The sequence below is a fragment of the Labeo rohita genome, chromosome 5 (genome assembly GCF_022985175.1).
Source record: "Labeo rohita strain BAU-BD-2019 chromosome 5, IGBB_LRoh.1.0, whole genome shotgun sequence".
Classification (NCBI taxonomy): domain Eukaryota; kingdom Metazoa; phylum Chordata; class Actinopteri; order Cypriniformes; family Cyprinidae; genus Labeo; species Labeo rohita.
Window position 1 is genome coordinate 5,434,003 of NC_066873.1, and position 18,721 is coordinate 5,452,723.

Genomic DNA, 18,721 nt, shown 5'->3' on the forward strand with positions numbered 1-18,721 from the left:
GAACTATGATGTATGATGGCAAGCTCTGTCATTATCAATAAAGTTCCATGAAACTTGCTAACATAGTTAGCTAACGATGCTTTTGGAAAACGTACCCCAGATCAAAACAATAAATCTACTTCAACTGAATTCAGGCACTATTGTCCTATTGTAGGAGGATGTTCACACTTATGGCAAGCAAAATTTGTCTTAAAATGCACCCAACTTGGTGAAATTAAATTTTTACTATTAAGAATTTAGGAAAAATCTGTAATTGCAATTATTACAAGAATTTAATTAAAAAGCTCTTTAATTTTAACCGTTATCAGTATAAAGTGAACTAGTAAGTTTTCTTAATGTAATTATTACAATATTTTGATAAGAAAGCTCTGTTTTTATAGTTCGTAGTAACTCTGGAAAAAGTCATAATTTATTGAAAATGCTTTACTTCAAATCCATTGACATATTTATTAACATACACTGCCCTCCAAAAGTTTTGGTTTTAGACAATATTGAATATTGGCATGAATCCATTTTTTAATTTGTGATCATTTTGCACTGATAAGGGATAACACAAACCACAAACTACAAACTATATATATATATATATATATATATATATATATATAGACATTATTACAGTTCACTAAGATTAAAACTGGAATGGACAAACTGATTTATTAATTAAAAACTATAAGAAGTGCTAAAATAACACTGGTACAAAGATGTAATTAAGATGTACTTTAACAATATTTTGCACACATTTCACCCTAAACCTCTACATTATTTTTGTTCCTTCTGTCTTTCTTTGACAACGACAATGACAACGACTTAACATACCTAAGCGGAAACTCGTTTTAATCTTTGAAGACATCCCCAAAGGCAGGTTTCGTTCACTTCTGAGGACACTTTGTGCCCCAAATACAGCTAAATAAACTTGTACTCTGTCTGGCTTTTCAAACACACACATTATGACAGCATGGCGTCAGGCTTCACTCTCTGGAGGCATGAAATGCATGACGTCTGTCAGCTACCCTCTCTCTTACCCCGTCTTGCCAGGAGGGGACGTGCCCTAGACATTTCAGTATGTATTTGGGGGCTTGCAGCAGACAAATGAACAGTGAGAGGGGTAGAAAATGGCCTCCCAGCGCCGCCTCTGCTATATTTATCAGTGTCTCCTGTAGTCTGAGCACTGCTGAAGAGATCTACAGCACTTAAATCACAGAGAACACACTTTGCCACTGTGCACTCTGACTCTGTGGAGTCAAATTAGCTCAGTGAATGAATATTCTTTGAAAGCAATAGTCCATGCAAAAAATGCTAATTATGTCATTTACTTTCCCTCATGAAGTTTCAAACCTGTATTGGTAACTTCTATGGAACACAAAATGATTTTAAAAAAAATCCTACTTTATACTGTATGCAATGCTGTATTTATTTATTTATGGTTGAAGCACTGCTGAATGTACTGACACGCATTTATGCTAAACGAAAATAACATTCACTTAGAAATCTTGGAAGTGGTGAAGCATGTGTTTGTTGCATGTAGATTAGCATGTAGTGTAATACAGACAATAATCTTCATATATCAACACACACTTCTGTGTGCCAATAACGCACTGAGCACCAGTCTACAGGATTCACAAGAAAGACATGCTGTCATATCAACACTTTCATACTGTCTGTATGTGCGCGAGCTTCCAGAGCTCTACTGCCATCCAAACTTATTCGATATTATTAGCTCAGTCTGCGTGTGTGTGTGTGTGTGTGTGCATCAGACTCAGCCTCTTCCTGAATTCAGGGACTGTTTCCTGCAGTGCAACTCACAAAAACACACACAAACAGATACTCATTTATCTATATAAATGAGGACATATCATAGACTTCTATTGTTTTTGGTACAGCTACATGTGCATTCATTATAAAATATGTGGGAAAAAAATCAATAAAAAATGTATAATATGAATTGTTTTCTATAAATAGATGCATTGTTCTTTGTGTTGTCCCTGGATTTCTCAGTATGCACATTCTTTTTAAAACTACACTTAATTTCCCTTTAGCATCCCTTGTGAAAAAGAAATACACTTTAGCATACTTTTGCAAAAAAACAAACTGTATTTATTATGAAAATAATAAATTAACTGAATATACTTAGGTGCACACTGCATGTAATGTCTTTGAACTCTTGGTTGCATATTAATTAATGAATTGCAATTAAATGAAAATGTACTATACGTTTAAATTTATATTTAAAGCAATTATCTGAACTTTAGAGTGTTTTTAAGCCACTTAAGTATGACTTAAGGTAACCCCTATATGTAATTGTATAATTGTATTATTTTTGAAATATGATTAAAGTGTACTTAATATGCTAATGAGAATTTGTGGCAAACTAAAATCTACTTATTTATTTTTTTTATTGAATTTTGTAAGTTGTGTATTTAAATATATTTGTAATTACACATTTATAATGATGAAGTTGAATTTAGCACATTTAAAATATATTAAAGTGCCCCTATTATGCGTTTTCAAATATGATCTTTCATGCAGTGTGTCATGTAGCTGTATGTGAACATAAACTATCTGCAAAGTTGTGAAGCCGACAGTGCACGATACATAAAGTTATTGTCTATCAAAAAGTCGTCAGGAATTCAAATCTTTGTCTGTTACGAACACACGTCACGAAGTAACAGATTTGCATAATGTCGACCCACGTTCTACGTCGCGAACAACTTGCCCGCCCATAAATTACCATTGATTTACCTCACATGGAAATTTACATGTACATTATACAGAAGACGCTGTATCCTACGCTGTGAGTAAAACTGTTTTATATTCACTTCCAAAAGATGATGAATCTACAAAGATTGTATTTTCTAGCGATCGTTCAAAATACGTAGTTGTGTATGTTATATTGTGTAACAACCCTGCACATGTCATGCTAACCGGCTAAATCACGCTTCTGTAGTTCTGTTGTTCAGCTGTGGACTCACTGTAGTCTGACAATTTGTGATTGATGCAGCTTGACTGTCTGTCTGTCTCATTAGTTTAAGTACTGATAAAAGATGGCGCACGAAGCGGCTTTCACACCGAATGCGGAAAGCGCTGTGCTATGAAACCCATTCGTTTTAATTGCTTCCGCCCTGCGAGGACGACTTGTTTCGGTCTCGACCAAAGTGGACGCGCAGCGGAGCGCCTGCTGCGGACAAAGTTCAAATCAGTTGTTCAAATGAACTTTTGTCGCTGTGCTCTGAAGGGCTGCACTAAACCCAGCGGCCAGCGCAGCGCTTTCCGCGTTCGGTGTAAAAGACGTTTAATGCATTATACAATGTTGAAGTTTACAACATAGAGGTGTGCCCGGTTCGGTTATAAAAGCAAATTGTGAGCACTTTCCACGGCAGCCCGTGCTAACTTGTCGATCAGCCACTTCTGCCGTTTCATCATCAGACTCTAGCTGGAATTGTTATGGTAAAATCGATGCCATCTTTTCTATGTATTGACAAGTATCCAGGGCTGTCAGTCAGTTATGGCAATGGGCGTTTCGTTCTCCGACACGCTGTACGCGGTAAACCAATCATAAAGGACTGTGCCATCTGACCAATCACAGCAGTGAGGGCTCACGGAAAGGAGGGGATTAGAGAGACTGATTCTTCGAACTGCTTCGCACGAGTCGTTTATGAATCATTTAGGAATGGGGTAAAATTAAATCTATTTTTGGAGAAAACTAAAATGTTTTTTGACCTTGCATACATGTAAACCTGTTTTGGGAGCCTATTAAAACAATATTAGCAACCTTTAAAATGGCATAATAGGGGCACTTTAACTTTAAATGTAATAATGAATAATGCAATACAGCTAAAACCAAATGTTAGTCAACACATCGAAATAAGTGTACTACTTTGAAGGCATGACAAGATATTATGATATTATGATATTATAAACATAATGATTTAAAATGCAATTCCAAAGTGCACTTTTAAAAAGCGTACTTTTAAATTGTGAAATGTAATGCAAATTAAATTAGCACACTTTCACAAGGGACACCACTGTAATACAGACACACAAACGCACACAAAGCACGCTGATGAAACATCTGTGAGCATAAACGCACATGGAGATGAGTACTAGTTTGTCAGGTCAGTCGTTCTTAAGTCCATGTCTTTATTTAAGTGCAGCACAAGTGCTGCGTCTGCTGCTTGCTGTCGTCCTGACTCAGCAGCTATTGTCAATTCCGTTTAATTTTGTCATGCTTGACTTCCTGCTACCTCGAGCCCTGTCTGCCAGAAGCTCTTCAGCGGCCTGTCAACTCCAAACAGAAAAAGCTCCATGGACAGATGGACGGTGGGCGGATAATGGAGGAGGAAGATGATGTTTCTCTTTCTTTCTTTCTTACTTCGTTCCTTTCCATCATTCTTTTTTGCTTACCTTAATGGCGTTGCTGGAGATCTGTATCTCGTGGAGTTTGCGCATGGTGCCATCACGGTCGATGAAGTATGAGGAGGCGAGCTGGTGCAGTGCCTCGACTCCTTGGGTGGCGTTGACCATCTTCCGGTCCAGCTTGTTCTTGGCCATGTACATGGTGAGAGCTTCCTCACCTAATGGCACAGAGCAATATGGTCAGTTAACGCAAGACTTCACTTCCTGTCTTTCAGATGCCAAGAGTTAAAATATCACACTCTCAAACGCCCATACGCTTTAAAAAAACAAATCTGTTGTCATTTGCTCGCTCACATGTCCTTCAGTGACTCTCTTTCTTCTCATTCAATTTACATGTGACATCAAGACACTCATTGATTATTGAGTGTATTATCACTGACTCAAGCATTAGGGTTGCTTGTACCGCTCAAGCATTAAGTTGCTGTCACGATGCATTTTTTTCGTTCCATTGACTTTCATTCATACACATGCTTCAGACCAGAAACGCAAGCCTGTGCGAAAAGTTTTCACATTTCGCTGCGTCCTATAGTGTGACTGCGGCTTTAGGGATTTTTTGTTTGTTTTTGTTTGTATGTTTGTTTCTGCAAATAAGGACACAAGGCGAGACAATACAGACAAAACCATTGTTTGTTTGTTGTCATGCACTGGTCAGTTTAATGATTTTACGCCATTATTCTTCAATAGTATGTTTTATATCAGCCGAGTAGCAAAAAAAAAAACAAAAAAAAAAAAAAAAACATCCAAATACACATTTAAGTATTTTAGGTAAAATGTGGTTTTACAAAACATACATTTACTTAAATTTTTCCAGACACTAAAAAGTACAATACTGACATATTTACAGCATCTAAACGGACAAATACTTATGTATTTTCAGCATTTAAATGTACGATACTGACGTACTGAGGACACCTAAAAACGAATCCTTATGAATATTAAAATCGCGGCATTAATTTCATTATTACTATTTATTTTAGGTAGTTGTATCAATGGCCTTATGTTTTCAATTGCATTATTAAACAGTTTAATCTTTTAATTAATATAAAATAACATTTCGTTATCTCTGTTGTGTGTAATTTCTGCTGCCAGCTCGTTTCCAAGAATAGGCCTACATAATGTTAAACAAGACTACACTTTAAAACCCTTCAAATAAATGACATTTCTGCAATCATTTAACAGTTTGTGTAATATTTGCTTTGTTTGCCGTGAGGGGACACAGAAGGCGCTTTCTCCAACATGCTGTGACTAAGAATAGAGCTTGGGAATCTACGTCACTGCGCGTTGGATTCTGGGTTGCCGCCGCCATGTTTTAGGACACGCTAAATAGCGTACAATCACAATAAATACAAATCACTAGAGGAAAAAACGACTGTATTTGTGTTCATATTTTTTTAAATTTAAGAGCTGCTTGCAATTGCTTAGAATAAATGTACCAATATTTGAATCCATTGCGTTCATTCGAGCACTCAGTCATGTGGCCAGAACAGAACACATACACACTCACAGAAATCATATGGCCGCCTTCTATTGTACCACACACAGGACCGAATTAATTTCTCGTTTGCAGTTTTTAATAACTAGGTGGCACTGATATATCTGCCAGATAAAATAAACACACTATAGCTTGATCTCAGCCAGTTCATCATGTAAGTGAACCACCGCTCTGCACATTTTGTGTGTTTCTCAGATGTCTGTTCTATTCAAAAGTAAGTGCCCTGCGAACTTGAAATATTCCGCCCTGATTATTACAGTTCGAAGACTGTAATCGTATATGCTCCATTCAACAAGCATTAAAGTGCGCAAGACATGAATTTAAATTGCATTTATTTACAATTATGTCACGCTTCTCTAGTAAGGGTAGTCTGTGTGTGAAGACGCAGGTGGTGGCATAGTGCAAATCCATGAATGAATATTCCTAAGTAAAGTAAGCGCTGATGTATTTAATCATATATCATATCGCTCTAATTTCATTAAGGGATGAAGTGCAATAAGTCTGACTGGACTTAAATTGAACAAATACACAATTTCTTACAAAGAGCTGCTGAACAGTAAATCAAATAAGTTGCTTTATGAACAAGGAGCGTGATCTCAGTGAGTCATATCACAGATTAAATTACATTTTCAAACGTGTTATTCATAACGTGAGCACTTACAAATTGAAGTGGATCGGAAATTATGAATCTGTAATAAATAATAAATACCGATGACAAAGCCCGATTTTGAAGTTGTTTATTTTCATTGAGCTGCTTTCACCATTGTGTTGTTTCAAGCTGAAAAGCATAAAATTGCGCTTCATTTTAGATCCGTTCTCCACTCCGATCATGACAGCAGATATGGTGGTTATGTCACAGCAAGCGTTCTCCATTCTAATGTGTTTTTAAATGTACAATATAAATTTTAACATCAACCTCCACTATTACCCAGTCTAGACTGTAGTGTCCGTGTCTGGAAGTCCCAGAATGTCGTGCGTCGCTGACATCACGTTCCCATTCTCTATAGAACCATAAAATACACAGAGCACGCAACATAATTACAAAATGAAACAATTTTATTTGTGCGCTATAATCCAAATCTTAAGAATCCATACGATTGCGAGGAACAGACCCGAATGCAAGCCTTTATCCGGCGATCTTCATCTCCATCCCGAGTAGTGAGTCCAGCGACCGTAAGCAACAGCAATAAACCCGCGCTGAAGTGCATCATACAAACTCAAATAGTGCCACATCAAGAAATGGCAGGTTTTACGGCAGGAAAATCGAACGCTCATTGGGTTGTGGCTATAGAGGATACAGCTCACACCGGAAGCTAACAATGAAATTACTTAGCCCTGTCCACAAGTTTCTGGGGGGGTGCTTCTGTAAAAAAGAACGTGGGTACAACTTCCGGTGAGGCGGCGGACGTAGAATACCAATGGTATTCTGTGTTCTAATTAGGGAAGAGGCTAAGTGTTTTTAGACCAAGTCTAAAAACACTTAGTCTCTTCCCTAATTATTGTGAAGATGCACGTCTATGAGAGATGCCATGTTTTTATAGACAACATATGCTTTTCTAATTTGTGTTCCCACTTCATTAGCAAGTTTGGATCGCTAAATCTTAAATGACTGTCAGCTAGTGAAATGACATTTGAACTGAGACATCAGAGCTTGAGTTAAAGGTCACGCCAGATGAAGCCTCAATTCGAGGCTTGTTAACGTAGAAATTACTTTCGTAGAAGCCTCACTTTCTGTCCAGTCATGTGCACCATTTACTTTGCGTGTCCTAATGTTCGACCCCCAGATCTTACTTTGAGAGTACTATTTAATAATTACATTTTTAAATACCCAGTCATACAAGTAATATGAAGAATACAAATTATTTCAGGAAAATTAAATATATGCCATATGCAATTAATATATGTGTACATTATTCTTCTATCACATACTGATCATTCGTACTGGCATTTAATGGCACTGTTCAATAGGTAAATTAATTTATTCAACAAACAAACACACACACGTTTAAGCTTTTATTTGTGCATATAACATGGATTGATCTATGGAAATTGAGAAAAAAGCTCGACGGAGCTTTAGTTTTTTGGCTGCTTTATTTTTTACTAACCACCAGATCGCGCTGTTTTCGTCACTCTTGAAGCTTTGAATCTTTTCCCAAAACAGTCAGAGGAAAGTCTCGGTGCTTCACGAGGCTTCATTTGCCCGTCATTCCTGTCAACTGTTGAATGAATGAGTGTCACGTCCCGCTTGTTTACTTTGAACCGGAAGATGCTCCCACTTTTGACGCAAGGCCTCATGGGGCGTAGGAAACTTGTGGATAGTACAAAAACAGTATTATTGTTGTACAGTGTGACAAAAAATGATGCTAGATTGCACATACCCAGCTTTACCCGCTCATTGGCTTATGCCTGAATTCGTCACAGATTACGACATGCAGTGTTTTCTGCTGAGGTGTGTTTGAAATCGGGAAAAATGGGGTAATGGGGAAATCGGGAAAATAATCTAGATAATATTTTCAGCGATTAACAATTTAAATTCTGCTCTGCACCTCACACAAAACTACTGTATGACTGTGGCTGCAACGCATCACCATTTGCATTGCTTTTGGTTCTGCTTTTGACATTTTTCCAATAAATAAATGATTGTGATTGCACTTATCTGTCTGTTTTTTTTTTCTTTACTGCTGTACAGAGAGTCATGGTTAGGTTTAGAGGTAGGAGTGGGATTAGCAACTATAAAACATACTTTTTTATGCTATGTTATTACTAAAATGGTCATTTTGTGCCTCTAAACGTTATGTATAAATACCCACGTAGAAACAATGAAACAATTGCATGCACCAAACTTTTTAGTCCTCAAACAGTTTTATTCCTATCTACAGTCTGAAGGTTTTTATAGAAAGGTTTGTTCATATAACATTCACCTGATTTTATACAATACATATTTATATATATATATATATATATATATATATATATATAACGCAAGTAAATGTATGTATATATATATATATATATATATATATATATATATATAAAGAGTAAACTTTATAAAGAGTGATAAAAAGATAAATCCAAAATTCACTCTGTAAAAACCTTAAACTCTACCTTGTAAAAAAAACAAAGAAAAAAACAACAAAATGGACCTGACTTTATCCACTGTTCAGATCTCCATTCTGGAAATGTATGCAAATTTGTGCATATTTAGACAAAACCCCATTTGCATATTCAAACATACAGTTTCAGAAAACTTGTAATATAAAACAATTATCCTGATTTACCGTGATTAATTAGCTGGATGATATCCAGAAGGGGAAGAAAAAAAAAAAGAAAAAAGTCCTCTTCGCCTGTGGTGCTTTGCCTTAGATTTCTGTCTAATTGGAAAACTCAAATAGCATTTTCTTAAAAAACACTCCAAAATCTGATTTATTTATATTTTTGTACTGTTATGATGCAGTTTGGACATTTGGCAATATATCATCCTGCTGTCAATCGGCTCTGGAATGACATGAGGATAACTAAATGATTTCCTCTACTGTTGTACAGTAAAAACATACTGAGATGTCACAGCAACAGCACATTTCAAGAATTGTTGTCATGCTTTATGAAGTCGTCCCACTGAGGTTGCCAACATTCATACGGGCATCATTCTGAGTGCTGTGGTTCATGCAGCCAACATGTCATTTTATCAACATGTTTCTTCAGCGTGGACTTCCTAGTGTGTAAGAACTGCCAAACACACTGACATGATGGAGACTCAGCTTGCATCGGTGACTCACTTCACACACTGTCACCGAGAAAATTTTGCTTACAGTGTCAAACTGACATGACCCGAGTCTCTCTCTCCTTCAGTCACACCACTCGATGGCAAAGATTTCTCCTCCACTGGAGTCGAGTGGGAAAAGCAGCTATGATTGATTTTTGCAAAGCGCCACTGACCTTTTCCTAAATAACTCATTCACTAGGACACCAGAGGAATATCTGCTCAGACAGTTGCCGTAAAATCCAGCCGGCAAAAAAACACCAGCTATGTGTTGACACAGACAAACACAGGGAGCAAAAACTCTCTCTCTCTCTCTCTCTTTCTCTCTCTCTCTCTCTCTCTCTCTCTCTTTCCTCTCTATGCATCAGCTTTTTCTCCCATTCTATCTTTAGCATTAAGCACTCAAAAGCTCTACAGTAGCTCTGCTCCAAACCATAGCGTGCACCCTACTCAGACAGCACTCATAAACCACAAGCTAACATTGGTAATACAAAACACTACACTTTTCAAAATAAAGGTTTCAAAAGGGAGGTTTTTTTTTTTTGCAGCAATGCCATAGAAGAACCATTTTTGGTTTGCCAAAGAACCTTGATCAGTTCTTGATTTTTTTTCCTTAGTGTGAAAAACACGTTACTAATGTAAATGAAGAACCATCAACTGTGAATAAAGAAGATTTAAGAGTGGATGCAAATTGTGATCCCTCTTTTCGTCTAAAAGGCAAAACATGCGGACAAAAGATTTAGTCTGAAAATTAATCATACAAGTTGATTTTTTTTTGTGTTTGTAAATCTTATAAATGTTTGAGGTGGCAAGGTGGGCCTTTTACCCCACACACCAGCTCACCAGCATGGAGTAGAAGGCACACAGTATTGACACAAATATTTCTGATTTAATTATGTCTAAGGTAATAATTGTTCAAATCAATCACTTTAGCAAAGTGTGTACTATTTTCTACTTATTTTAATAAATAAAATAATTATTTTTGCTCAATAAATATACTGTCATTAAAATGCATTAATATAAAACATGGTATTTTATTATATGATATGATTAATAGCATGTTTTTAAATATGATGGTTTCATTCTAAACGCGGTGATTATCTCTAAGATGGACACCGAACATAATATATGATATTTACCATTTTAATCTAACCATGTCATGTCAACAAATGGAAAAGTCAGCCTTCTATTATCATGTTAATTACTGTGCCTTTTAGCCTCAATAGCAGGGACGCTTTTTACATATTCTTTCGTTATTTAAAAACTGCTGTTTTAATGATCTTAAACAAAACTCAAAATGAAAATCATTAAGAAGACCTTTGTCTCAAGATATATTCAGAATTTTAGTGATTCTCATTTGCTACTTGAACCTACAAAGTTTTTCAAATATTAGATCAAGTAAGTACACAATTAACTTTGCGCTGCTGCCTGAAATTGCATCAAGGATCAGACAAAATTGCATGTGTATCTTGAAAAGAGGACGTTTTGAAAAGTCGTACGCCACGTTTTTCTGCCATCTAGTGGTTTAGAGGAAATAATATCAAAGGCACATTTTACCCCGGGGCGCCTTTACCCCCGTTGTACCCTTCTAGCATAATGATCATACTAATTCTGCAGCATAGAGTGTTGTAGAAAAGTGGTTTGAGTGCTTGGTAAACTTTTTCGAAATGTCACCAAAAATATGATGGCCAAACTCGCAGATTCATTACGACACAATCATCAGGCCTACTGACAGACAAAGTCTTGCTGTTTACACTACAACATTTTCAGCCAAAAATGGGAAACTTTTTATGCATTTAGCCTGTTCATTTACACGACAACAGTGTTAATTTTGAAAACGGGTTTCAAAGTGCAAGTTTTTGAAAACGCCACTGTTATCATGACAGCTAAATATGATCAGTATGTGTGCACACATAACGAATGCACACATAAATACACATATACTACAAGTATATGAGCATGTAACATTAAAAACATTTACATTGTAAAAATAATGATATAAATGGTGGCTATAAAAGCATTTTGGTTTCACAAAGAACCTTTAATGGAACACTTTTTGTGAAATTTGTGAAGAACCATTTGTGAAAAACATTGCAAAGAACAGAACCTTTTTTCAACCCTAAAGAAAGTGTCTAAAGAGGGACTGAGATCCCTCATTTTGTCCAAAAGACAACACACATGGATATGGAATAGCATACTAGCATAGCACTCTTACTATTCCTGCAGTATAGCTTGTATATGCTGTGTATAGTATGCAAACCAGAATGCATGAAATAGCTGCATGACCTATATTGCAGTTGGCAAACTGTGCAGTATAAACCAGAGCACAGTATGTGTGAGACTGCAACCTACAAAACAATGTGATTGACTTGAACTTCCATTTTTAACATCATCTTGTCAGTACACGTTAAACAAGGTTTCATTCTAATTAAAAATGTGCATTTTTGAGATGATAAGTAGACCCATGCATAGCAATAAGATCATATGACAAAAAATGTGTAACACTTCATTTTAAAGTGTCCTTGTTACATGTATTTACTACAGAAATAACAGTAAATGAATAACGCATAATTACAGGGAACAAACTCTAAACCAAACTCCAACTCTCTAGTAAGTATGTGTTGTTAAATACTGTAATGCGGTACTTAATTGTATAATTACACAGTATTAAGTACACCTTAAATAAAGTGTAGCCCAAAAATATATCATGCTACTGTTTGGAATGTGTATCATGTTGCCTATTGAATTCTGTTGAGGCTGTACTTTGTAATTTGGTGGACAAACCAACATTGTGAAACAACCCTTTTCAATGAATAATTATGTGTGCTGCATATTTCAACAATCAACTGTAAAACCAAAAAAACTAAAGCCGTTTTCTATCCAGAGCATTCTAAATCATTCACTTTGTGCCGTCTCACGCTGTGAGCACATCAGCTCAAGATCTTGACTATCTGCTGACCAACCAGCTGTGAGCTTCAGGCTACACTTCAACAGCAGTAACAGAGATACAGAATGACAGAACAGAAAATTGTTGGTATACAAAATGGACTTGGGCTCCCTTGTGAAAGACTTTAGCATTCTTTTTAAAAGAATACTTATTATATAAATAATATACTTGAATATACTTAAAGTGTGAATTGAATGTAATGTTTTGGACACTTGAATGAATCACAGCTAAATTAAAATGTGTCATAGTTTAAATGTATATTAAATGCAATTAACTTTAACTTTACAGTGCTTTATTCATGCCATTTAAGCAGGACGTAAATACATCTTTGTATGTAATTTCATAACTAATTGTATTGTCTTAGAAGTACGGTTAAAGTACTGAATGTACTGACAAATATTCATGATAAACTATAAATGTCATTTCTCTGAAACTTCTATGTCTTGTATTTAAATATATTTGTAATTACACATTTGCAATAATTAAGTTGCAATTTATTTATTTATTTATTTATTTTTCGTTTTACATTGCACATTCACCATAAACAAGAACATTTTTAATGGGTTTGATTTCCAGTAAACATGAACTAATAAACACCTCTTATAATATTAAACGCATTTTGGATAAAAGCATCTATTAAATGCATTTACATAAAAGTAAAAAAACAAAACAAAAAGATTTAAACTGATAGACATTACAAGCCTGTATGTCAGTTTCTGATATAACTGCCAGAAATTATATCTGTCAGCTGAAGGCATGTTATGACCAACCCAGTCTCATAAAATTACGTACCTCTGGGTAGTTTTCTGCAACACCGTTTTTACGTACCCTACTGCACGTTTCATGGCAGTTTCAAAGAGAAATGTCCACTGAGTGGCACTAAAACACGGGTTCAAAACATGAACCCTAGCACGTTTGTATTACATTGGTATAGGTATGTATTGCTGTGTTTTATTACGTTGCTTTAGGTACATATTGCGGTGGTTCAAAGTTCAAATATCCAGGGACTGTCGCTAAAAGTTAATGCTCTGTCGTGTTAGAAATATGCCCTACACCAAACCCTAAACCTACCCGATAGTGTTAACAAATTCAAAACTGATATAAATCACATTTGTTGATGCAAGTGTGCCATTAGAATCGTCCTTGTGTGCAAGTTTTACATCTCTGTATTGCATGAAGCTGTAGGAAGCTGGATATGTGATGCTAATATTCAAAAGCATCAGTTTGCAAATCTCCCAGCATATTAAAATTGTTTTGAAGTCATAACATAATATTCTGCAAGTAAATGTGCAAAAATATTACGCTTTATTAATCGAAACCGTGTAAATCATACTTTGTGTGAAAAGAAATAAAAGCTGTTGGAGTTTTACTGCCTCTAGTGTTCATTTATTTTGGAAACTGCTGTAATATGTACTTATTGGTACGTATTTCATGTCCTGCGAAAAAGTGCCCCCAGGAACATTTTTGCCATGAGACCAGGAAGGTTTTGACACAAAGGACAATTTTAGTGTGCGTTTACGTGCTCAATCTCTGCTTATGATTAATGACCTAACTACACGTAAGGTCATCCAAAGGTCATGTGTCATCGGTTAAAGGTCATAAATTTTAAGGCAACAACCAAAGTGGTGTCTTAATTTAAATGCATTTACATGCATTCCAGCTGCTTTTCTTTTCACGTTTTCTTAAGTTCTTATAAGTATCAACATACTGCATGTGTGCACATAACCGCACATTTATCGATCATAAATCTGAGGTTTTATGTTTCCCCACATGCCACACACTGTTCAGAAGCCACAGGAGCTGCATATGAAGACAGATAACCAGGTTTTGTAACGGATTTCATGTCACATATGTTCAGCAATCCTAAATCACAGTAACAGCTGATGTCATCTGTCTGTTTGGCCCTCATCTTCCTGCAGGCATGTTAATGTTATGTGCACATCCATGACTGTCGATTAACCTGCTAGCTTCAACCTTTCAATCCCTTTGACCTTTATTTTCGGTTGTGTCTATACTGCTCAATCTCAACTAAGAGAAATGTGCTACAACAGGGGCGCACGGCACACCCTGACGCTAATGTGAGTAACCTTTAAAGGCAGCATTAATAAATCAGATTTCCTGTTAATCAACCGATTAATCAATGTAAGGACGTCTACAGCGAACAAAGAACAATGAACCCTAATTTGACCTTGAGCTGCAGTATAATTACAAGCTCTCCGTCTGTCCACAATAAAGCGGCTGCTTCCTCCGGCGCTGATATCCGAACACCAGCGTCTCGTACAGTTTGTAATCACAGATATTACGAGGCGCGCTCAGGTATTAGCCTCGCGTTTCTCCGGATTATACAGCGTTTTGTGATTTATTGTGGTACTCTGGACTGGAACAGGCATATTGCTTCTATCGATTTTCCATTGGGTTTTATGGTCGTATCGTGTAGGTGACGGAGGGTAAGGGCTTTCATGTCCATGGATTCCCTTGAACACTGCGTCTGAAATGTAATGAAATTCCAGTCGGCATTTCATTTTTCTTTGCTTTGCAATAAACTCTATGTCGTTATAATGACCAATAAATGCTATAATGACCAACAGCGCAACCACTGACCTGCTCAACACTTAAGGACAAAAATCATTTGCAATTCCAAAGACCATTACACATTCTTCAGCATGAATAAAAGAATGAATGAATGAATTATATATATTCTTTGATAATATTTCGACATTTTCTTTTGGGTATTTGCCAATACTAATATATCTACAGCTGAGGTCAAACATTTACATACATCTTGCAGAATCTGCAAAATGTTAATTATTTTACCAAAATAAGAGGGATCATACAAAATGCATATTATTTTATTATTATTTTTTTTTAATTTAGTACTGACCTGAATAAGATATAGTCCACAAGCAAAAACAATAATTGAATTTATAAAAATGACCCCGTTCTTAACTTATTTTGGGTAAGCATGTAGGTATCTTTTGTAGCTTCTGAAGGGCAGTACTAAATAAAAATAAATAAATAAATAAATAAATAAATAAGGCAAAATAAGAAAAATGTACACTTCTTCATGCTGTTCAAAAGTTTTCACCCCCTGGCTCTCAATGCATAGTTTTTTCCTTCTGGAGCATCAGTGAGCATTTGAACCTTCTGTAATAGTTACATATGAGTCCCTCAGTTGCCCTCAGTGTGAAAAAAAATGATCTCAAAATCATACAGGCATTGTTGGAAAGGGTTCAAATATACAAACATGCTGAAAAACCAAAGACTTTGCTGGACCTAAAGGGTCTTTTTTAGAAGAATAGCAGTTTAACTGTTCAGGACAAACAAGTGACTCATGAACAACTATCACTGAAAAAAAAACAACAACAACAAAAAACAGCTGTGGATCATTCAGGTAACAACACAGTATTAGGATAAACATATGTGAATGGGGTTATTTTTATAAATTCAACTATTTCTCTTGTGGACTATAAGTAAACGTCTTTTATGTGAAATATCTTATTCAGGTCAGTACTAAATAAAAAAAAAAAAAAAAAAAAAAAAAAACATTTTTGCACGATCCCTCTTATTTTGGTAAAATAATTAACATTTTGCAGATCCTGCAAGGTGTATATAAACTTTTGACCTCAACTGTAGTAGCATTTTGTAACTTTTATGTGCAGAACAGCTGGACAAACTACAGCTTTCTCACAGCTTGTTTAATATTATCATGTTAACGGATTATTGTAATCAATTGTTAATAACATGCAATGGTTTTGAATATAGCAGTGCATTTTATGAAATATAAACAGGAAATATGCATTATAGTGTTTCTGTACCTCTGCAAGAGCATTGTATTTACTGATAAAATGTATAGATTGAATGCCACTTCTTCAGTAACTGAAAATGTGATTAAATGTATTAGTTTTTAAAAAGGTAATTGTGTGTTTTTGTAAAATTTTGTTATGTATACATGCTCTGGCTATATATGTATATATACATATATATATATATATATATATATATATATATATATATATATATATAGCATTTTAAGGAGCACATACTAGTGTTTCCCTAGTTATAATGGTATGTTCATGTCTCTTTAGTACTCTGAGACATTGGTTCTGCTGGGTCCCACATGGTGGGATTGCCAGAGCGTTCAGAGACTTCCACAGAAGCACACAGATGCTTGACACACGCACTGGCTTTAATGTGGATCAGACAGCATCATCCTCTCGGCAATGTGTTGTGCTGTGTGTGTGCCTGCTCTCCGCTCATGTTTATCTGCCAACATAATGACACACTGTAAAACGCACGACTGACACTGAGAGCATTGACCTTAGGCCTGTTATCGTGTCTTATGACCCCTAGAGCAAACGCAGTCTACTGACACACTGAAACATGATGATCATGACGAGAGACAGAGAAACGATGAATGAAGCTGTATGGCTCATTCTCAGAAAACTGTGCATTAAAATCTCCCTCAGCACAGCCAGAAACAGAGACCAACTCAATGACATGGGGTTGAAGGTCAGTGCAAAAAGAGAATTATCTAGCAAATGTCATTGCATCACACCACATTATTAAATAATTAATATTACTGTGCTTTGTTCCAAGGAAAATAGCTTTAAAAAATAAAAAATAAAATAAAAAAGCCTTATTGTGATAATGATTTTAGAATTACTGATCTGTATTTTACTGATCAGTAAAGGTGTTAAAATATTTAGATATTTAAAGAGATGTAAAATTAATCAAAGTAATATAAAAATGATAAAAAACAAAATAAGCTGCAGTGCATTTGGTTTTATTCTGTTCTTACAGTCCAGCATCATATTCCTTCCCCCGATCCGATTTCTCTATGCCATAATTAGAGCATCAAGTTTAACCACTAAGCCAGAACTGATCTAATATTTCAACCCCTGAACACAAACTCCCCATGAAAGCCAAACGACAGCATATCAGAGCAATTACGCTTGACAGCTGTGAATCTATATGAAACTGAGCCTTTAAAGGACAAAAAGGGTATCGGGCTCAGTTGAGCTCCGCACAAACACGTGAAATGTGATTATGAATTGGCATTACAGACAAAATCCATTAACAGAATGATTCATTTCCAAATGTTCCACAGCAACGAATCTCAACGAACCACAAGAAAAGATATAGCAACCATAAAATCGAGCATAGTTAGGACAGGAAAATAGACATATCAACACTTAATGCAAGACAATACAAGAAAATATTGTTTGTTTAGTCACTGCTCAGTGTTGAGAATTTAGCCTGTTTTGCACTTTACAGTTTGACAGTTTTATTAATTTCTATATTCAGGATTTTACTTTACTTTAAAAGGAACCCCGAGTATTTTTTTTTTTTTTTTCGCTTAACATAACGTAAATTATGTCTCTTACTGAAATATGTAGTAGAAAACCCATGAAACCCATGTATGTTATTTTAAAGATTTACGCATTATTTCGATGATGTAAAATGGTCGCACTTGGTGAGCTACTGGTGCTACCTGTTGCTGTTTTTAACACATTCTCACTTCCAACTCGTCACATATTAATGTTTGGCCAGGACCCTTTGGCGTCACTTTTTTGCGTAATTTTTAATGTGCAAGGTCCTCCATTGCTTTAAATAAGAAAGCCTTGGCGTCAATATGCGGACGCAAAACAAAAGGCACTGGGAATTTTATCATCATGATTTCATTATATATTGGGTAATAATATTGCCATTGTTGCATATATGTTGCTATGTAATTGTTCAATGTAAACAGTCACAACAGTTTTATTTACATTACACTATTCACACATTTATGAGCATGTAACCCAACCCCTACCCAAAAATCCCGCCAGAAGACACAAGACACTACAATCTGCCACGCCTATTCAAACAGAACTTTCCATTGAGGAAGGTCAAAACAGGACAGAAAATTGTTTTTTTGTTTGTTTGTTTGTTTGTTTTTGTTTTTGTTCTGTTTGATTTTTTTTTTTTTTTTTTTTTTTTAAATTGTGATAACATTACAAGTGGACCTCAGACAACAGTACAAAATAATAATAATAATAATAAAAAGGAAGTTCATGATCCCTTTAAATAATGTAACACTTTAATGGGTTTTCTACTACATATTTCA

The 18,721-nt window shown here is 35.6% G+C and overlaps 1 protein-coding gene across 1 annotated transcript in view; it reads right to left on the reverse strand.

Moving 5' to 3' along the window:
- Nucleotides 1-18,721, reverse strand: part of brinp1 (bone morphogenetic protein/retinoic acid inducible neural-specific 1) — a 176,780-nt gene that overhangs the window by 64,835 nt on the left and 93,224 nt on the right. The window contains exon 4 of the mRNA XM_051110054.1: nucleotides 4,405-4,574. Within this exon, the coding sequence (XP_050966011.1) occupies nucleotides 4,405-4,574 (170 nt within the window). The remainder of the gene's footprint in view (nucleotides 1-4,404; nucleotides 4,575-18,721) is intronic.